Below are 22,413 nucleotides of genomic sequence, written 5' to 3'. Positions count from 1 at the left end.
ATAACAACAGGAGTGGATTTTTTTAAAAGTTGAAGCAACCCCTTCAGGGACGTTCTACAACCTCAAAAATTTCCCTGACTTCCCAGAAATTTCTAAAAATTCTAAAAAATCCCTGAGCTTTCCCTGTGTTTCTGTCAACTATTTATTTCCCTGAGATTTCCAGGTTTGTATGAGTCCTTATTTTTGTCCCACGTCAAGACGAGGTTTGTGGGTATTGATTACTTAGGATTTAGTACCAAACATTTAACGAAATCACCTCATGGTAGGATTCCCATGTGAAGTTTGATAAGCAGAAGAACAAACAAAAAGGGTTGAGAGTATACAGAGTGTCATCCTTCTTCTAATATCCCCTTTTGATAATAGACAAAATATTTATAAGAAATCTAAAATTGAACACACCGAGATCCTTGAGGGAATTTAATCAGGCACATAAAAAAAAAAGTGTAATTTGCTATTAAAAGTGCGTGGTGGTTTTTTGATCCATCCACCTTTAGAGATAATTTCGTCTTCAAAGCTAAGCCTACACATCAAATATTAACATATATTTCTAATAACGGTGCTCCCAACGTCGCGAAAATCAAATAAAATCGAAAACGATCTAATAGTCCCCCTCAGTCAAATATTACAAAATATGAGAAGGTGCTTGGAATCTTCATGTTTAATCAAGTAGTTAGGCCAAGCAGAAAGAAAAAATTATTGGCGAAATCCCACCCGCAAAAGGGAATATTATTGCAGTCGGCATCGTGTTTATCCTTTTGAAGAATGTTAAGGCAGTTTACCAAAATATGAAATATTTATGAAAATATAAATGACGCGATTTCCCTAGGTGGAAAACTCGCGCCATTGCATAGAGATAACAGCGAATGGAGTAGCAAGTACAAATTTAGTAAACCTAATATAATACTTCTCTTCGAGAGAAGTGTAACAGCACAAAGCGGGCGGGGTAATTGTAACATGATTCTTCCCAACATCATTTTACATTTATTATAGCAAAGTTACTAAACCGAATCACATACGCGATAAATAGTTCCCTCATCATTACTCTATTAGCGTTTAAGTATTTGCCAAGGCGTATGCGCTTGTGCATTTTTGTCCCACGTCAAGACAACCAAGGTTTGTGGGTTGATTGCTGAGGATTTAGTACCAAACAGTTATAGAATGCACCTCCTTGGTGCGATGCCCATCTGAAGTTTGATGAGCGGGAGAGCAAACAAAAAAGTGCATGAGCCTGGGAAGAATCATGTTTTAACTAGTATTAAGAGGATACAGAGTGCCATCTTTCTTCTATTATCCCCTTCTGATAATACCCTTTTACTGACGTCATCATGGCCCAAGAGTCGCGGTGTTCCCATCACTTAGTGTCATCCTTTCGTCGTGGAAAACATTATCTGTATCACATCTATAATTTCCTTATCAGCTATCCCCGAAGAACACGTTTCAAAATGATATATTTTCCACTCCTTTTCCGCAATCTCTCTGACCTCATCGAATTCCTCCTAAATACACGGCAATAACTACACGTGACCTTGAAAGGTCGCTCCAACTTAACTTCACACTTTTAATTAATCCCTCATTAACTCCTAGACTTCGCTATCCGCTAACTTTGAAATCACCCATAGAGAACGCCAGCGGTATCAGGTTAAACCCCGTCGAGAACTAATCAGCCTAATATAAACCCCCTTAGGTTCCCCCGCTTGATCATTTGAATAAAGTTAAGGTTAGACTGGCAACACCCCCGCTGTTAGATATTAATATCGCGTTTATAGAAATGGATGGTTGCATGAAACCGAAATTTTCAAGCCGCCTCAAAAAAAGGTGCTAAGAAACTAAAACCGGAACCTTAATTTTTCAGTATGGCCTCCTCTAAAGAGGGGTCGGATATTTTTCATATAGTTCCAAGAGTTTCTAAAGGAAACAACCCAGTTATACACTTTATAAATGGAAATTATAAAACAAAATTATCTCTTATTACAAAACAAGTTGGGAAACCAACATAACCTCTCCGAGTAGTGACGCAATTAAGAGGTTTTTCATAAATAATTAAAATAACATAATTGATATTAATCGTCATAAATTTACCTTAATAAACTTTATTCCTAAAATAATTTTAAACATAGCTATAGTTAGCGTTTGAATTCAAGTCTATGCCTCTTTAACAATTTTTGGAAATTTAGGGTATATAAGGCGATTGATTCACAACAGAAGTGAGATGAGACTAGAAGTGAAGGGCTCTAGCATTGGTAATAGATCCTGGCATTAGTGAACAAATTTGTGGATTTTACGCCGCTTCAATCGCGCCTACGCTAGAGAGGAAAAAATTGGTCGAGTTCCAAAAATATTTCCTATCCCCTTCCCCTCAACCTAAAGCGGCGAAACACGGACGCGGGTGCTTGAATCTAGTTCGGCCGTCTACCACCGCGAGCGTCTCACGTTTTGGAGGGGAAATTCTGAAACCGCCACTAGAGGACCAACCGTTGGTGTGTTATCAAGAATATTCACTTTCGCCGAGTGAAGAATTTGGTTAGCTCAGTACTTCTAGTCTCATCTCACTTCTGTTCACAGTAAATGATAAGAAAACCTGAAATTGCGTGAACCTTTGGTGGAAGCCTGCCATTGGGAGGCTAAATGTTTCTCGTAACCCTAGCCAATCGACGCGTACATCCTAATCCTAACGATGGGAATAGAAGCCAAAAATTGCTTTCTGTGAAAACCTTACTCCGATTTGCAAACAGCGAACGCGGTGATAGACACTTCATTGTCTCTTTGAGAGGTAACAATTAGCATTTACTGCCTCGCCATGTTTGGAAGCGTCTGCTAACAGAGTAATTTGTCTTTCTGTTAATAACGCTTTCATGTTGAGTCTATAAGATGGACTTGTAAAAATAGCTTCAAAAATACAAATTTTCCCCAACAACGAAATAAGATTCTACAATTTGATCTAATCAGATATTTTAAGGGGTATCCGACGTCTCGAGCATGCATTACTTTGCTTTAACGTAAGCAGTAAACCCCGAATATCCGTCTTCCATACATTTTTAACATCATTAAATTTGATAGGGTAAATATGGTAATGATATTAAAAATGAAAAATTTATATCGATTTTCCCCAGTTAATTTTTTTACGGAATGTTTTAGCATACCAGACAAATTGAAATTTATTTTAATGTTTAAGCAAGAATTTCCGAAAGAGTAATAAGAACGTTTATGAAAGTAATTAAAATTTTAAAACTGGTTTAAAAGGAGCGTCACCCCTGACCGCATTTTAAAGAGAGTTTAAGCAAGATGGAGTAAAAACGATGATGGGCGACCTGCGGCAATCAAAAATCTCCCAGTGTACCTTTCGCACGCGCTAACCCTTCGGTAGGCGATTGTTAAGTGGTGCCACGTAGCGTCATTGTGTTTGCATGAGACCTAGCTTCTATTTTTAAAACATAGGGGGCATCCTTTACGTTTCTGTAGCCTACGACCCTACCTAAACGCTGAGGATGCTGGGAGGACTTCGTTGCCGTTGGTTTGGGTACAGGGGCAACGTTAAAGGTATGGGAATACCACCCCATCACTCTCTTCTTTAAGGTTTAAGGGAAAATTTTAAAAAGAGCCTGCAAACACACTTATTCGTTAACGTAACTAGCACCATTTTACCATAACAATTGTTACAGTACAAATTGAAATTATTAACTGAAGATGAAGAATACATTTTATAAATTTGCCCTTTGACCTTTACTTTTAAGTAAAAGTCTTGACTGTCTGATTATCAACGCCCAATTCGGATACTAAAACTTTTCGCACAGACATTATAAGAAGGCGGTGCTGGGTTAGAAATATCTTGTAAAATGTTAACTATAAATGTAAAAACAATAGACCCGTTTCTAAAAGAGGGCAGCAGTATCGTCTGCACGATAAAGGGTTTAGACAGAATATAAGGCATGATCCAAAGACGTCACCAGTCCACCAAAGTCCTTTAGTTTGAAGACATATCAAAGTCTTTGTTTCAACATACCATACGTTTCCCATAAGTTCATAAGATATGTTCAATAAGTTTGTCAGTAATTACAAACAGGAGCTTATCATGAAGTGACATAGGTCATAGATTCTCGTAAAGTGACGCCTTGTGAGGCGCTGTCAAAGGCTTAGTACAGACTAAATAGGAAATAGAAATGGACTTCAATTTAACCGAGTGTAGTCAAGTCTCGCTTGTCGTTCTTGAACTAGCTCTCAGTTGTAAGTCTCTAACATTACGCAGTATATTTATTTATAGAACATATCTTATATAAACTTATGGTTTTCACTTAAGACAAAAACTCCCGACTTTTGGAAAAGGTCTATTGCTGACTCTTTGCTATTAGTTTTGAAGTAAAAGCTCTTATCAGTTTCTAGCACTTCATTCGATTAATTTCACAAGTCTCTGCTCGTAAATAACTTTACGCATTTCATTTAAAACCTTGATAAAATTGCAATAAATTTAAAATAACCCAAATGACGATATACAGTAAAGGTTTCTATATACGATTCGAACCAGTTGGTGGTATTAAAAATTTATAAACACTTTCTAACGCGTTTCTTAATAAACTCTGGGACATATTTCTCAACTCTTACTTCTTGACGTGATAAATTAAATCTAAATATACGAGTTAATAACGCACCCCCCCCTTTTCATTTCCATTGGAAAATTTGAATAATTTCTCAGAAATTTCATACCTTTTAGGGCCAAACAAACTTTTACCTTCAATATAAAAACGTTCCAAATTACGGTTACATTATGCGACGATCACAAGAAAAAATAAATAAAATTGAAATGACTTTAAAAAGCTACATTTTTATGAAGAAATTACTTCATTCTCAAATGAATATGAACTAACTGCAGCCGCAGCCTATAGGTCATAGGTTTATAAGGTATGTTCCAAAACTATGACACTACCTATACTTTGTAAAGCTAGAGACTTACAGCTCGAGCTGGTTCGAGAACGACAAGAGAATAGACTACACTCGGTTTTGAAGTCCATTTCTATTTCCTATTTATTCTGTACTAAACCTTTGACAGCGCCTCACCAGGCGTCACTTTACGAGAATCTATGACGTTTCACCAACGTCACTTCGTGATAACCTCAAAGTAACCAGTAACAAATTTCGATAAAATACAGAAAGGTCCTTTTAATTTTATGGAATAAATTCCTGCAATTAACATTAAACGAGGGGGCATGAAACTCATAACGAGCCGACGCGCTATAACTTATCGTTTAAAATTTATAATTTACGCCTATTAAGTTTCTGTAAAGTAACTACTACACCAGAAGCCAAAGCTACCATCTTTCGGTCCTTCAAAAGCAAACATATCTTATGTCAAATCAATCAAATTTAGTTTTCATGATGGCATAAGCAAATCATCTTCTTTAAGTATCCAACTGAAGTTGTTTGGTGGAACGTCTCCTCTACCCTTTCCTTCAGCCCCAAAAATCCAAGAGGGATTTTTCTTTCCCTGGTAGCGCCGCTCGTGGATAATAAGAGAAGTATATAAGAGAGTGGCCTAACTCTCTTTGGTTTAGGACTTTAGGGCCTTTCCTTCAATCATGGAGTTTTGTTAACTCTATCTTCGACATATGTTTTTACACGAATCACGCGGTACTTGTTCACCCTTACGCTATACCGTTCCAAAAGAAAAATAGGGAAAAAGACGAACAAGTATTTTACCACTGTTTTGATAAGTGATCAAGCTCTTGTACAGACGATTCTGGGGAGAAAATTACATAAACCTCGCCGGCAATCGTGGAGAGGTTTTTTTATTCAATTCTCGTGTTTCATACTAAGAGTACACTAAAGAGAAGGGGTAGTGTCTCATATAAGGTGAGACTATCATAGGCTGTAGGGGAAAAGACCTCTATAGAACCCATTCAGACATAGAAACTTAATGGTAGATCATAAATTTATGATGATGGAAATAAAAATATTTAAAAAAATTTGGGGAATTTTTGCAATCACATAAATTAGGAATATCTAGCCATCAAACAACCGGGTTCGGCACGCGTTAGTCTTCGTAAGGGAGCAAGGGGTTAAAATTGTCAAAAACGAAAGAAATACTCCGTGATTTACGGTTACTAATATCAGAATTTTGGGCGCCACTATATGTTTCATGATTTTGATTTAAGAAATTCTCAATCAATATCACATCACGCAAGTTCATAAATGAAGGGGTCAAAATCATCGCAAAGGCTTATTTAGCATATTGTCAAGTGTTAAAGCAAACTTTATCTAAGCTCACCTATTTGAGTACTTATTGAAACTGCTCTAATGTGTGCAGAAACAATTCCATGTTGTCCTGAACAGTTGTTGCTGCGGCTCAAATTGTGTGACACTCTTTATAAGATCCACTGTTGATCTAGACCATAAGAGCTGACTTGAATTCATCACAGAACCGTTAAGGTAATTTCGTGACTAAAATAAACAAAGAGGATTTGAAATTAGTTATACTATATTGAATGAAAAATTAATAAAACCATAAAAATACTTAAAAACCAACCATCCAAATTTTGAAGGTCTACAATATCGCCCTAGTATTACTAAACGAATATTTAAAATTCTCTAAAATTCCACTAGAACTTACTAAGGTTAACGGTAATACTTAGTATAGGGCGATGTGGGCTAGCTGTGGTATAGAGGCTAACCACCGCCCCTTGAAGCATTGTAAAGGAACCCACCTGTAAATAAGCGGGATGGTGTTTAGATGAAATCGTAGGAAATCATCTACTAGTTGGCCATTTGGCATAATCAGGAGCGGCATAATAAATAGCGCTACTAACTGAATTGAAACATCATCGTTTTACAAAGTTAGCAGCCCCGAAACGCAATCTAAGTGCTAAGGCAGATCATATCATAACCACTAAGATAAGTTAATAAGATATGTTCCATAAGTTTGTCACCGGTTACTAGTTACTCAGAGCTTGTCATGAAGTAAGTAAAACGTCATAGATTCTAGTAAAGCGACGCCTGGTGAGGCGCTGTCAAAGGCTAAATAGGAAGATGGACTGCAAAACCGAATGTAGTCGACTCTGGCGTCTTTCTCGAACTATCTCGAGCTGTAAGTCTCTAGCCTTACGAAGCATAGGTCGTATCATCCTTATAGAACATGTCTTATAAACTTATGCCACTATTAATACGGCAAAGTACGGATTTCATGGGATTTATTACAGGTGACGTTGCACCTTGCACCACCACTGTCACACGCGCGGATAAATTACGTATAAATTAATTTATATTTTAATATCCCTGACACCAGCAATGAAATTAAACATTAATTTTTGTGTTTTTTGGTTAAAATTCAATTCAAGGGGGGATGACAAATTATTAGATGATGCCAAGGATTTAGTCTCAACGGGAGGTCGCTCAAAAAAATCTCATTTCGAACGGTTAGGCGTGTGGCGACGATACTCCCTTTCATTATGCTAATGTTTATTCACCCCGGTTACCTTCCCGCTCTATCGTAATCCATAGGCAATGACACAAGCCTCCTTTTCGACTAGTAATTGGAACATTATAACAACTACAGAAGCAGATCCGGGTTGCTAAAGCAATAGGCCTACTGAAAGCCACCCTGATAGTTAATTTAACCATAACCACTCTTATGTAACTACTTAAGACCAGTGGCGTCATCTTCAACTCGACTTCCTCGTACAAAGAAATCGCACCGTTTTGATGTAAATGGTACAATGCATTGCAAATGCTAAAACAATATTGTGTAAAAAGTTATGGTGAATTGTTAATAGCGTTTATGGTTTTGTGCAAGATATAAATTACATTTTAAAATTTTGCGCGTGTTATAAATTTATTTTAATATTTTGAGCGTGTTATAAATTACATTTTAATATTTTGAGCGTGTTATAAATTACATTTTAATATTTTGCGCGTGTTATAAATTACATTTTAATATTTTGCGCGTGTTATAAATTTATTTTAATATTTTGCGCGTGTTATAAATTTATTTTAATATTTTGCGCGTGTTATAAATTACATTTTAATATTTTGCCCGTGTTATAAATTACATTTTAATATTTTGCCCGTGTTATAAATTACATTTTAATATTTTGCCCGTGTTATAAATTACATTTTAATATTTTGCCCGTGTTATAAATTACATTTTAATATTTTGCCCGTGTTATAAATTCATTTTAATATTTTGCCCGTGTTATAAATTTATTTTAATATTTTGGGCGTGTTATAAATTTATTTTAATATTTTGCGCTCGTTATAAATTTATTTTATTGTTTTATACAAATTATAAAATGTATTTTATTGCTTTATACAAATTATAAAATTTATTTTTATTGCCTCTTACAAGCTATAAAATCTGATAATAAATATGGAAATGCAACGCCATCTAAATCGAATTTACGTACTAAAGCGCGAAATCAATAAAGCTTAATAAATTTAGCCTTCATTGCCCAAGGTCAACCAACATACATCTAACATTGTTTTTAAATCAAACTAAATCTGCGAGTCTAAGTGTTTAATTCGATACCGCCCTATATAATTTTTATTCATCCGCATTAATTTTATTCCTTCCTTGAACCAAACTCAAACACTTGATCCAAAAAGAAGGGAACATGCTTTGACTAACAATAGGGTGTAAGATACTTTAAACTACAATATGCTTTACATTCACAAAGCGAATTCGCCAGATTCACGCCATGTTGACCAATTTTATTCCCATTTCCAAGATATTCTTTCTCTCTCTTGGAATTTCCGAGGCATGCGCTATACTCACTCCCCCGAGAGTGCCACCAAGTATTGCTTGGTTAGCCGTCCTTATAAAAGCTGGAAAGTTAATTCCAAGCTTAAAATACCATTAAGTCAAAGTATGATAGCCTTCTTAAGTTCTAGTAGTTAGGTATTACCAAAAGTTAACGATATAAGGTGATCAAAACAAACGTCACTGATCACGATTAAGTATTAGTAATTGTAGATATCATTGTTTTTATTGGATATTGAACCTTAGTATCCCGCATTGCATTATTTCTCCTTGTACTGACCAATTTATCGGTATTAAAGGCCGACTTCCAGCAAAAAGGGTTCTAGCGAACTGATTAGCGAGCATTGAGACTAACAATGGAGCGACCGTACCAATTTTTGTATCCCCACTGCATGGGGTATAAGTTGGAAGCGTTCTAGCTGACTGAAACCCGTGCAATGTGGTACTAGCGAACTGAAAATACACGATAAAAAATTTCCTTCAGAGGAAAGCTAAATTTCGAGAGGAAAAAATTAAAATGATTTCTATTGCTCGTCTTCAGTTCACTGGAACCACATAGCATGGTTTTCAGTTAGCTAGAACCCTTCCAACTTTTGCAACCCCCAGCGGGGATTCAAAAATCGGCAAGGGCGCTCCATGCTCGATTTTCAGTTCGCTAGAATACGTTTTTGTGGAAGTCGGCCTTTAAATTAGTTAGTTCGGTTAGCTGTGGCAAAGGGGCTAGAAACCAGTTTGCATTGTAAAGGGATCCAACTGTAAATAACTGTCTTAATGTGAACATCCTTTTAGAGACAAAGCTTAGATTATTTATTTATTTATTTATCCAAGATAACACATACTTTCAAGCATAAAAACCCAAACTCTAAACTTTCTTTACATCAATTTACATCCTTCTGCTTTAATAATTATTTGGCAAACTCTGACTGGATTTTAGGGGCAGTTCCTACACTACACGAGACACTCATTGTGTGTGTTGGCGTATGGTGCTACGCGACTAAAATAAACGTATAAGAAGATATTACGATGCATAATGGAACCTTGTTTTCCACCAAAACTGCCTATTAGCCCATTATAAAGCTAACGTATCGGAAAATTGGATAAAATTTGGGAAAATATTTTGCTTCTTTTTCTCATTTTATAACTGACAAAACCTTTTTCTTCTTCTAAAATTGGAGGATATCCGCTTTATTGAGTTTAGGGATGATAAAAGGTTATTTCGGGGTAAGAACCATGAGCTGTGATCCAACAAAAATTTACCGACGCGACGGAGTGAGAAGTTTTGAATCATTCTGACAAATGTTTATTCTCACAGAGCTAAACAGAAGAAAAATACTGGCTCACCTTCAATTGTTAGCAAACATGTTACGCGTTTAACAAATTTGTTTTCTATTCGTTGATGTTATAAGCCTTAAAGGAGTATAAATAGTGATCTATTTACATCACTGGATGAAAAAATCTTGTTTATATATTTCAGATAGTGGTTTATTTGTTCGTATATTTGTTTCTTCTTTATGCAGTTAAATTCGTTAATAAATTTAACCAAACTGCGTGGTTGAAATTAGTAATACTATGGGAAGAACTTAAGGTTCTGGAAGTGATTTGGTTGAGTTTTACAAGGCTGGGTTCGCGAACTCCAAGCTATTAAAGGAAAATTATGTGATTTTTCACGCATTCTTCTATTAATTATGAAATCAATCTGCATAGTGAAACATCAAGGAAATACCTGCGAACTGCTCCGAATGATATTAAAATTCAAATTAGTTTGAGATTATCAGGGCTCCTGCCAAAATCTCAAGACAAAATTGAGAAAAGGCACTTTATACAATAATAATAGGGACCAAAATTTTGAAATTTGAAACCAAAAAGGGACCACTTTTAAAACTAAATGACATCTTTAGTATACAAAATTGTCTTAAACTGAAACGTTTTCAAGTTTTAAGTGAAGTTAAGAGCATTGTATCACTCTTATTTTCAATTTTCAACCAAATCGCAAGTTATTTCGGTCTTTTTTACAGAAATTATTGTTTTGACTGACGAGTTTTCATTACATTTTTACGGAAGCAGTTATTTTAGATATCTACGTTTGACTAAATAAATACATTTTTCTGTGGTTTTTTTGGAAAATAAGGAGATTTAAAGACTAAATACTGATTTTAGGATATATCAAAGACTTTACAGGAAAATACAGATATTTAGGGGCATAATAGAGGCCCTGCAATTAAAAAAAAATTAAAGTTAAGATTTTATTAGCTTTCAGAATGACATTTTTTCTCAGGTCAGACGAAACCCAGTCACCCGTAAAGGGTTCTGTGTATAAGCTTTCAAACAGAAGTACGAAAAGGTTAAAAATATGTAAAATACCAGTCGAGGTAATTACACTATTCACAAATGCAGCAGCGAAATACACCATCCAACTTTCAATTGAATACATAATAATCCCTTGCAAAAATATTGAAAAATTTGAATAACCCCAAACCAATTTAAAATTTGCCACTTCATAGGTATAATTTGTTAGCACTTGATTATATGCTCGAATTGCTCCCATATATCCTTTAAATAAAAAATAAAGTAATTCAATTCAATAGTTCAATAAACGCGAGAAAAAAAATTACTACCAAAAAATTGTATTCTATATTAAATTCTATACTTAATAAAATTTTTTGGTAAAGTTCCGTTAAAAATTTGGGTGTGACCCAAAATCCCCCCAGCCAAAATCCCCCCGGACAAAATCCCCCCAAATCATAAGTAACGGACAAAATCCCCCCAATGTAGGACAAAATCCCCCCAAATCATTATAACAAGACAAAATCCCCCCAAATCATTATAACAAGACAAAATCCCCCCAAATCATTATAACAAGACAAAATCCCCCCAAATCATTATAACAAGACAAAATCCCCCCAAATCATTATAACAAGACAAAATCCCCCCAAATCATTATAACAAGACAAAATCCCCCCAAATCATTATAACAAGACAAAATCCCCCCAAATCATTATAACAAGACAAAATCCCCCCAAATAATTAAAACAAGACAAAATCCCTCCAAATGATATTTAACGGTTAGGTTTGGTTAGGATAGGTTAGGTTTGGTTAGGATAGGTTAGGTTTGGTTAGGTTAGGTTAGTAATATTTTATAAATCATTTAACAATGTTACGCCTTTTCCAAAATTTTGATGTTTAGCTTCATTGACTTCTCAAATAATATGCCTTTTCCAAATCATTACTGTTATGTTAGGTTAGGTTTGGTTAAGTTAGGTTAGTAATATTTTAAAAATCATTTAACAATGTTACGCCTTTTCCAAAACGTTACTGTTATGTTAGGTTAGGTTTGGTGAGGCTAGTAATATTTTATAAATCATTTAACAATGTTACGCCTTTTCTAAAATATTGATGTTTAGCTTCATTGACTTCCCCAATAATATGCCTTTTCCAAAACATTACTGTTATGTTAGGTTAGGTTAGGTCTGGTTAAGTTAGGTTAGTAATATTTTATAAATCATTTAACAACGTTACGCCTTTTCCAAAATATTGATGTTATGCTTCATTGAGTTCTCAGTACAATTTCGGTATGGGTGAATAAGGTCAAAAATCATTTTAGAGCAAAATCAAGCACACCATTCGATAGAGCGTAAAATTTAGATCTAAAATGGCCGCCGCTTTTTTCAAATTTCCAAAAAAAAAGTCTTATCCCCCATAAGAATTGCCACCTTTTCCAAAATATTGATGTTTAACGTTAGGGTTCATTTTCACTTAAGAGGCCGAATAGGTTAGGTTAGGCTAGGTTAGGTTAGGTCAGGTTAGTTTAGGTTAGGTTGGGTTAGGTTAGGTTAGGTTAGGTTGGGTTACGTTGGGTTGGGTTAGGTTAGGTTAGGTTAGGTTTAGTTAGGTTTGGTTAGGTCAGGTTAGGTTAGGTTAGGTTAGGTTTAGTTAGGTTTGGTTAGGTCATGTTAGGTTAGGTTAGGTTAGGTTGGAAAAGGTGCCAAATTATTGGCCCTCTGATGTTTTCCACACTGTTTTTGACCTTGTTCACCTATACTGCAAAAAATGTTTTTGGTTTTTTTTTTGGAAATTTGAAAAAAGCGGGGAATATTTTAGATCTAAATTTTACGCTCTATCGAATGGTGTGCTTGATTTTGCTCTAAAATGATTTTTGACCTCATACCGAAATCCTACCGACTTCTCAAATAATATTTTATAAATCATTTAACAATGTTAGGCCTTTTCCAAAATATAAATGTTTAGCATCATTGACTTATCAAATAATATGCCTTTTCCAAAACATTACTGTTATGTTAGGTTAGTAGTATTTTACAAATCATTTAACAATGTTACGCCTTTTCCAAAACGTTACTGTTATGTTAGGTTAGTAGTATTTTACAAATCATTTAACAATGTTACGCCTTTTCCAAAACGTTACTGTTATGTTAGGTTAGGTTTGGTTATGCTAGTAATATTTTATAAATCATTTAACAATGTTACGTCTTGTTATAATTATTAGGGGGGATTTTGTCTTGTTATAATGATTTGGGGGGATTTTGTCCTGTTATAATGATTTGGGGGGATTTTGTCCTGTTATAATGATTTGGGGGGATTTTGTCCTGTTATAATGATTTGGGGGGATTTTGTCCTGTTATAATGATTTGGGGGGATTTTGTCTTGTTATATTGATTTGGGGGGATTTTGTCTTGTTATAATGATTTGGGGGGATTTTGTCCTACATTGGGGGGATTTTGTCCGTTACTTATGATTTGGGGGGATTTTGGCCGGGGGGATTTTGGTATACAATCAAAAATTTATAACTACCATCATTAATTTAATTTTAAAAATACCCCCATATGAAAAATCACGATTATTTTTTTCAATTCAAATAATAATATTAAATAGTAATGTTAATAATAAAATAGTAATCAAGCAAAAAAGTTCAAGTTCGTGAACCCACTCACCGCAAATGCAATCGAAAATATTTTTAAATAAAATACAGGGTGTTTCTGATAAGTCTGCCATAAATTGAAGGGTGTATTCTTAAGGTCAAACCAAAAAGTGATATCTAGTTTATTAGGCAGAAGGTATAAGCTGCTTAAGTATTCGTTCGCCATAGTCCCAGTCCCCCTTTCAAAATACAAGGGGGGACCTAAAAGGAGGCCGGGCTATTTCGCCTCTCCTCTGTCGCAAAATATGTAATTTTCGTCATTCGCGTCGCGCTGACGTGAGTTTTCAAGAACCAATGAGATGCTGGTTGTAATTTAGAGGCGGGGACCCACGTTTGGACTGGAGATAAAGCTGAAAATGTGGCGAATTTATACCTTCACCCTAATAAATTAGATATCACTTCTTGATACAATAATGAACCTTAATGTAGCAGAAGTGTACTATTAAATGGGTACGCTGGTTAATTAAAGCTAATTACTCCAAAAATGTGACTAATTCCCTTGATTAATTAATGCTTCAGAGTCCATCTCTCCGTAATTAAATGTTGCAGACCAAATGTTCTTTGACACACAGATTGACCCTAAGAACACACCATTTAATTTATGGCAGACTTATCAAAAACACCCTGTATAATCGAATATAAATTATAATCCTGAAATTGAGATTAACCATTTCGTCCAAATAAAGTTAAAAAATTATCAATCGAACAGCGAGCGGCGCAATGCTCTATTTCATTTTAGGGCCTTACAAATGATTCCTATTACCAAAAGCAATAAGAAATCGAACAGCAAAGTGAAATAAAATAAAAGAGTTTTCTTTTTAAATTACTCCTCTATAAACCGATAAGTAACTATTTTCCCAGAGTAATTTTCAAATTGCGACTATTACAGAAAGTTTAAACAATTAAAGGGAAGGTGAAAAGTTGCGGATTTTTACCATGGTAAAGGAAAGTCAGCGTTTCGTGGTCAGAATTATCTTGGGAAATGTTAACTCGTTAAATTTTATTATATAAAATTCAAGTTTTAGTTTGTTTAAAGTTTCTAAATTCACTAATTAATTCAAACTTTATATTATTTGAGAAAATAAAGATTCAGCTCGCGAAGACATTTTTTAATTCCAGCCTTTGATAACTAAAAAAACTTTCTTGAATTACAGCCTTGTTGTCTTAAGAAATTTACTAAAAGGATAATTTTTCAGCCTTTTAATAATCCATATTATTCCAGCCTGAAAGTCAATTTCCTTTCTGGTTATCTTAGAAATTTTCTGAAATATAAATTTTTTAGCCTTCTAATAGTCTAATTATTTCCAAAATTTGCTATCTAAGAAAATTTCTTAAAATTCTAATCCCAGAATTATAATTTTGTTAAATTGAATTCCAAAGAGTCTAATTCCAGCCTTGGAAGTTTTCATAAAAGTCTAATTTCAGCCTTGTTATCTTAGTATTTTATGTCTAAAAAATATATCTTCAGCCTTACTGTTTACAAAATTTCATAATCTATATCTATATAAATCAAAGTCCTGACTGACTGACTGACTGACTGACAGACTGACTGATAATCAACGCCCAGCCCAAACCGCTTGCGCTAGAAGGCTGAAAATTTGCAGGAACGTTACTCATAAGTAGTAGGCGCGTACTAAGAAAGGTTTTTCCAATCCGCCGACATCTTAAAAAATGGCGCCAAGAAATGTAAAAAATCTTTTCTCTGCAACAACGTCCGCGCGTTTCAACCGATTTCGCAAATATTTAGTACACTGCTTTCCTTTAACCTATAGACGGGCTCAATGGTCTTTCGGGTTCGATTTGTTGCCATCTTTTAAAATGGCGGCCAGAAATTTAAAAACCCCTCTTTATGGAATAATTTCCGCGTGAAAAGTAATAAAAAATGTTCTGACGCACTGAGGGGCAACGCCGAGTGCCTTCGCTCCTAGGGTGCTATAAAAAAATTGGCCATCAGTAAAATCTGCCCATTCTCTGTATCATTTTGATGGAAGTTCTTATTATACGTGAGCGACGCCGCGGGTAACAGCTAGTAGTTATAATAAACCTTATTTTCCTTCGAAGTTTTCAAATATGATCTAATTTCAACCGTAACTAAGTGTCAAGAATTGCAGCCATAAGTGTCTTATCCCTATAAGTAAAGAATTTCAATTACATTTTCTATGTCTAGTTTCACTTTTGTACGAGTGTCCCTCACAGTCTAAATCCAGCCTTATCACCTTAGTGTCAATCTATTTCAAGCATTTTTTGTTCCTAACGTTTTTCAGCCTTTATTTCAAGTTCAAATATTCAGCTTCTTCGCGAGTTCAAGACAATGGACAATCTTCAGGCAGGTTTCTATCTAGTTTCAGGTTTAAAGAAAACAGCCCTAAAGTTTTGAATCGTTTTGTGTAACCCTCACTTTGAAGCGCTGCATTTTACAAAGTTTTAAACAATTAACGGAATCTTCGGGCCGGCAATTCTTCAACGAACAAAAGCGGCATCAAAAGAGATTGAAACAATTTTCCGCCTGGATAGACCTTAAGTTTAGTATAATTCTGGGCTACAATAAAAACTATATAAATCGGAATTTCTCTGAGGGGTAAATTTAGCAAGCAGAGCGTTAAACTTAAAAAATTTAACAAACAATTAAGCCTTAATTAGGATTTTTTTCTTTTGACTTAAAAAAAATAATCCCCTGTTCTTTCGCCTCTTTTAATTTGTTTGACATGAATAGTCATTCTTTCATTAAACACTTTTTTTTCTATTTTTTTTTTTTTTTTGGTTAAACTGAGTTTTGAGGGGCGAAATTTTGGTAAGGGGTTGTTGTACATATATTTGGAATTTTGGGTAATATAAACCTTAGCCCACCCTTATATTCTAGACTTGTAACATTTAAGGTTTATGAATACAAATTTTGCTTCATTGAAAGTTGTAATAATTGTTAGTTTCTTAAATAATAATAATAATAATAATAATAATAAAATAATAATAAAATAAAAATCAATAAAAACAATAACATGCATATATTTTAAGGTCGAGCTAAAGCCAGGGTTGGCAAGTTTTAAACAAATTGTTTTAAACTTTGGTTTAAAACTTGTTTTAAACAGCCATGAAAAAAAAACATTAATTTGTTTAAAACGTTTTAAACAAACAGTTTAAAACATGTTTTTTATGGAGAGGAATTTCGAATATTTTTAACTCGTTTTTTTTTGAAAATGAGCGAAAATATTATATAATAGAAATAATAAGCTTCAGTCAAAACCTTGCAATAATTTGACTGTTTCAAATGAGTGTTTAATTGTTTGGAAACCCTACCAGTTGATTGATCCGTTACAAATCTGTATTGAAGACTGATATTCAATAATTTGATTAAGAATAACTTATTTTGTCGTCTACCTAAGGTAAAGGAACAACGTTTTTCTACACTGTTGGTACATTTTACTGTTCTGAAGTGATTACGCATAATATTTAAAACCAGGCCCTTGACAGTGCTAAAATTAATACGCTTAATCCGTAAACGGAAAACATTAAGCGCCTACAAAGTAGAAAGGGGTGGTGAAGTTTGAAATGTATGAGTTCTGACCAAGAAAGTCTGCAGTATGGAAGCGAAAATTCCTTAATAGTGGCCACAAAAGAAATCAAGCATTTGGACATTTGGGGTTAAGTTAACAATTTTACCCATCACCCTCATTTTGCATGCGCGATTAAAAAATTACATTTTCGTTTTGAAAAGATCTCTTGCTCTTTTTAAACAGTCAGTAGAACATTTCAAATATTCAAATTTGATCCCTCAACACGTACTCCCTTTTAAATAATTCATTTCATGATAAAATGTTTTCGGAAAATCTAATTTTAAATCGTGTTTTAAACAATAAAAACAAAACTTTTTTTACTACATTTTTGCCAACCGTGGCAAGGACCCTTTCTTACACCTTCAAAACCTAAATTTTAGGAGCTCTTGATTTCGTCTTTTTGTGCTTTTCTTCTTAATACGTTTTCGTGGTCCGTTGGTCAAGCTGTATGATACTCGCTTTGGGTTCAAGTGGTCACTGGTTCTAATTCCACACGGACAATTTCTTACACCTTGAAATTCTAAATTTAAGGAGCTCTTGCTCTTTTTTAACAGTCAGTAGAATATTTCACATATTCTGTATTGATCGCTTAACACGCACTCCCTTCAAAATAATTAATATCATAAAATAATTTAGGAAAATCTAATTTGTTCATGAAAAAGCTCAAATATGTTATTTTTCAATTAATTTGGAGGGAATAAATCGATTAACAATTAAATAGGTTGATTGAATTAAATTGTGATTAAGGAATAAATTTTATAATTAAAGAAAAATCGCAATATCGGATCTTCAGTCAATTGATAAACGTCACTCTCATCGTTTGTTTTTTCTTTCTTGGTCCAAACCAAGACCTTTTTTAATCAGGTAGGCTGTGAAAATAAGCGCCTTGCGCTAGCGGGAGTAGTGGCTTAAATGGAGAGCCGCTATGTATAATATATAGGCTATTAGATGTGCAAGAGTGATTTTAAACATGTTTTAAACTAGGTTTTTTGTGTTTTTTACTGTTTTTTTCTACTTGTTTAAAAAACAGTTTAAAACAACAAATCGTGTTTTAAACAATAAAAAACACAACTTTTGTTTTTTTTTAAAAAAACTCAATTTTTGCCAACCCTGGCTAAAGCCAACTTGGGAAGGGGGGAGGGGTTGTTCATATGCCTTTAGTTTCTGCTCATTTCCAAGCAAGTGTTTCAATTAAAAAATTTCAAGACTTTACAAACCGAAAGACAACATTTCAAAGATTACAACAAAATTGTGAAAAACTTTTATTTTTGAAATTACATTAAGTTAAATGACATTAAATTTAAAGTTACTAATTCCAATATATCTTGTCTTTCCGTCGTTTAAATTGCATAAAATTTTGCATACACGCGCATTTACACCTACGCTAGTGGTTAATCGAGACAGTTTTGGAAAATGTCAATTATTTAACTAATTAAGTCACTAATTAAATTAATTTATTCGCTTAATTAGTTACATAATTGACATTTTGCAAAAGTGTCTTGATTAACCACTAGCGTAGGTGTAAATGCGCGTGTCTGCAAAATTTTATGCAATTTGAACGACGGAAAGATAAGATATATTGGAATTAGTAACTTTAAATTTAATGTCATTTAACTTAATGTAATTTCAAAAATAAAAGTTTTTCACAATTTTGTTGTAATCTTTGAAATGTTGTCTTTCGGTTTGTAAAGTCTTGAAATTTTTTATTTGAAACACTTGCTTGGAAATGAGCAGAAACTAAAGGCATATGAAAAACCCCTCCCCCTTCCCAAGTTGGCTTTAGCTCGACCTTAAACGTGTGGGACAAAAGACTTTTAACATAAATTGTCTTTGTGAACAAAACGAAATGACTGGAGTGGCAGATATTAAAATTTTAAGCATAGAGATGACGTTTAGCGCCTAAATAGACAGGAAACCATTCTTGGTTTCCAGTCCATTCAAAGCCCCGGACATAGCCGAGTCGTTTAGCTAAACACAGATATTAACAAACAATACTATTATTTAATTTATAGACAAAGAAGCTGATAGCGACAATGAAGCCATCTCTAGGCGAGATGCTGATTCACCAAATTACAAAGCCAAAAAGCCCAGAAAAGCACGCACAGCCTTTACAGATCATCAATTAAAAGTAAATATTAATTGTTGATGAATAATATAAGTTAAATAAGAGGCGCTATTCACAACCTTACAATTTTATAATAGAGTTTCAGGTTTAATTAAATCGTTCATTTTTGCTAAAAATGCAAAAAATCGTTAACTAATATTGGTCAAATTTCTATGGGTAATTAACTATTAGCTCTTTTTAACCCACCCTGGGCTGTAACATTACCCCTGGAAGATTTCATCCCTGTTAGGCAGGGAAGCAATGCTCTTTCTCTATACAACTTTACAGCCTTGCTTACCTAACAAGGATGGTATCCTCCAGGGGTAATGTCACAATCCAAGGTTTCTGAATTACAAGTTGGGAAAACCAAAATATTACCTCTCCGAGTCAAGAGGTCTACTACTACAAAGTTATTTACCTAGATATGGAATTATTTCTCTTTTTTGAAGTAAAAATTTTCGAAATATTGAAGCAGTATTCCAAGCATAGCGAATATACAGTAAAGCAGACGACATTTTACATCCAATAAGGATAAATCTTGGACCCATGGAAATCAGTTAATGGCAAAAAGAACAGGAAATGAAGTCTACGCTTCAGCTGTTTACCCTATTTTCTGATAGCTACATTCACAACTGGTTAGCAGTGTAAACACTATCGTCTCGTCTCACCTCAACAATATTCTTAGTTTGCCAACATGAGTGTTAACGTTAAATAATTAACTTATGATAATACCAAAGCTAAATTGTAGCTAGACGCACTGATAGTCAATGCGCACCATAAAGAGAATAAAAACTCTGTAGCTTAGCCCTACTAATCTAATTGCCAACATGATCTTTTCTTCTATTATAAAATCTTAACCTGATTATTTAAGAGTGTATTTAACTTTCGGCTCACTCTGAACCGTTCATGTCTCTTCATTTCAGACACGAAAATCAAAACCCAAAGTTTACATCACCTCAGGCCTCAATTATTTACTCTATATTTCACTAAGCTTATTGCAAGTAGTACTAGATATACCCGCCGGAGTCTAGTTCTTAGCTTTCTTCATAAAATTACTAAACCAAGGATTATTCTATATACAGATGTAGTATAGCTTTAGTAATTTATAAACAGCCATTTCAAATAATAATATTAGTAAAACTCTTTGGAATATTAAAATGAAACAGAGCTTTAAAGCTACAAAAGCACTAAATGCATCATAATTACGAAAAATATTTCATCATATTCACTTTATATTAAGGATAAAGGGAATATTATGGTTCTGTAGGATTTCTTTACACATCAAAACAAAACGAACTTCTAACGCAGCGCACTGCGGCACTAGTGTAATAACGGACGGACACACACAGACAATAACATAGACTGCTTTTTAACTCTTTCCGTATTAATTTTGAATTGAGAAACAAGATTATCTTAAATATTAAAATAAATATAATTAATATTTAATATTTTCTTCGTTAGTTATTCGCCTTATTGAACGTTACATCGTTTTAAAAAAGAACAATTAAACATTCTTGAGAGACCTGACTAATATTGGCGTTTGAAATGAAGCATACGCCCGTTGCGTCGCCTTACTCAAATAGGTAGTATATAAGGGTTTCGAATCGCAGCTATGAATAAGAACATCGCAATTGCGTGAACCTTGGCGGAAGACCCCGTCAATGGAAGGCTAGACGTTTCTCGTAACCTTAGCCGATCGCCGCGTATGTCTTAACCTTAAGGATGATGGTGGTGTTAGAAGCCAGGTGTGCAGACTGGTGTCCATGTGGGATGGACAAAGAATAGAAGATGGTGGTGTTTAGAAGCCAGTAAGTACAGACTGGTGTCCATGTGGGATGGACAAAGAATAGAAGATGGTGGTGTTTAGAAGCCAGTAAGTACAGACTGGTGTCCATGTGGAATGGACAAAGACGAGAAGGTGGTGGTGTTTAGAAGCCAGTAAGTACAGACTGGTGTCCGTCCATGTGGAATGGGCGAAAAACTAGAAGATGGTGGTGTTTAGAAGCCAATAAGTTCAGACTAGTGTCCATGTGGGGTGGACAAATGAACAGAGTTGTTAAACAGGCAATGGAGTAATAGCCTGTAAGTCGAATACAATTTCCGGGACTGTAAATGCGGTCTGGAAATTGAATATACGTTTGCTCCGATTTGCAAACTGCGAACGCGGTCACGTGGGTGTAACAACGGACAGACAGACACACAGACACACAGACAGACACACAGACAGACACACAGACACACAGACACGTCGAAATTAGAACCTCTCCGTGACATACGTCACTCGGAGAGGTAAAAAGCTAATAGTTAATCACCCCTACAAATTTGAAAATTTTTATTTATAGATTCTAGTATTTTTAAAAGTAATGAATGATTGAAGCTCTAGAAAACTTTATCTTGAATTTTTCCTTTAAATTAAGCACCACTTTTGAGAAATCATGAATTGTTTTCACGAATACGACCATAAGTTCAAAAGATATGTTCCATAAGTTTGTCATGAAGTGACGTTGGTGAAACGTCATATATTCTCGTAAAGTGACGCCTGGTGAGGCGCAGTTAAAGGCTTAGAACAAACTAAATAGGAATATGGACTGCAAAATAGAGTGTAGTCAATTCAGGCGTCGTTCTCGAACTAGCTCTCAGTAAGTCTCTAGCATTACGAAGTATATGTAGTGTCTTAGTTATGGAACATATGTTATAAACATATTATACAATTAAACCACAGTAAAATCGAACCAATTAAATTTTAAACTGTATTCGAAACGTGGTTGAATTTATGAGAGAATTATAAATAAAGAAATCACTACGAATATCATTGAAATGTGTAATAAATTCTGAAGTGAATAGCCCCTGTCTTTACTTTGGGTTAAATGGGCCCAGAGATGTCTATTGTTATGTGGAAACGCCGAATTTATTTTAAAATAAATCGTTTACAGACACTGGAAAAAAGTTTCGAGCGCCAAAAGTACCTCAGCGTCCAAGACCGAATGGAATTGGCGGCCAAACTAAATCTTACAGACACTCAAGTCAAAACATGGTATCAAAATCGACGGTAAGCCTAAATTAACTCAATGTTTCCATTCACAAC

The 22,413-nt window shown here is 34.5% G+C and overlaps 1 protein-coding gene and 1 long non-coding RNA gene across 2 annotated transcripts in view; one reads left to right on the top strand and one right to left on the bottom strand.

Annotated features, from left to right (window-relative positions):
* Positions 1–22,413, bottom strand: part of LOC149690182 (uncharacterized) — a 29,989-nt gene that overhangs the window by 944 nt on the left and 6,632 nt on the right. Inside the window, exon 2 of the long non-coding RNA XR_016383644.1 lies at positions 6,257–6,429. This is a non-coding gene — a long non-coding RNA (uncharacterized LOC149690182). The remainder of the gene's footprint in view (positions 1–6,256; positions 6,430–22,413) is intronic.
* The window catches only part of LOC149690183 (uncharacterized), a 36,670-nt gene that overhangs the window by 13,459 nt on the left and 798 nt on the right, over positions 1–22,413 (top strand). The window contains exons 2-3 of the mRNA XM_089869700.1: positions 19,237–19,352; positions 22,262–22,377. Of these exons, the coding sequence (XP_089725826.1) occupies positions 19,237–19,352; positions 22,262–22,377 (232 nt within the window). The remainder of the gene's footprint in view (positions 1–19,236; positions 19,353–22,261; positions 22,378–22,413) is intronic.

The sequence above is a fragment of the Phalangium opilio genome, unplaced genomic scaffold (genome assembly GCF_054372755.1).
Source record: "Phalangium opilio isolate 3A_F unplaced genomic scaffold, DU_Popi_V2 ptg000031l_1, whole genome shotgun sequence".
Classification (NCBI taxonomy): domain Eukaryota; kingdom Metazoa; phylum Arthropoda; class Arachnida; order Opiliones; family Phalangiidae; genus Phalangium; species Phalangium opilio.
Note: the sequence above shows the minus strand (reverse complement) of the source record. Positions and strands in the feature narration are given on the sequence as shown.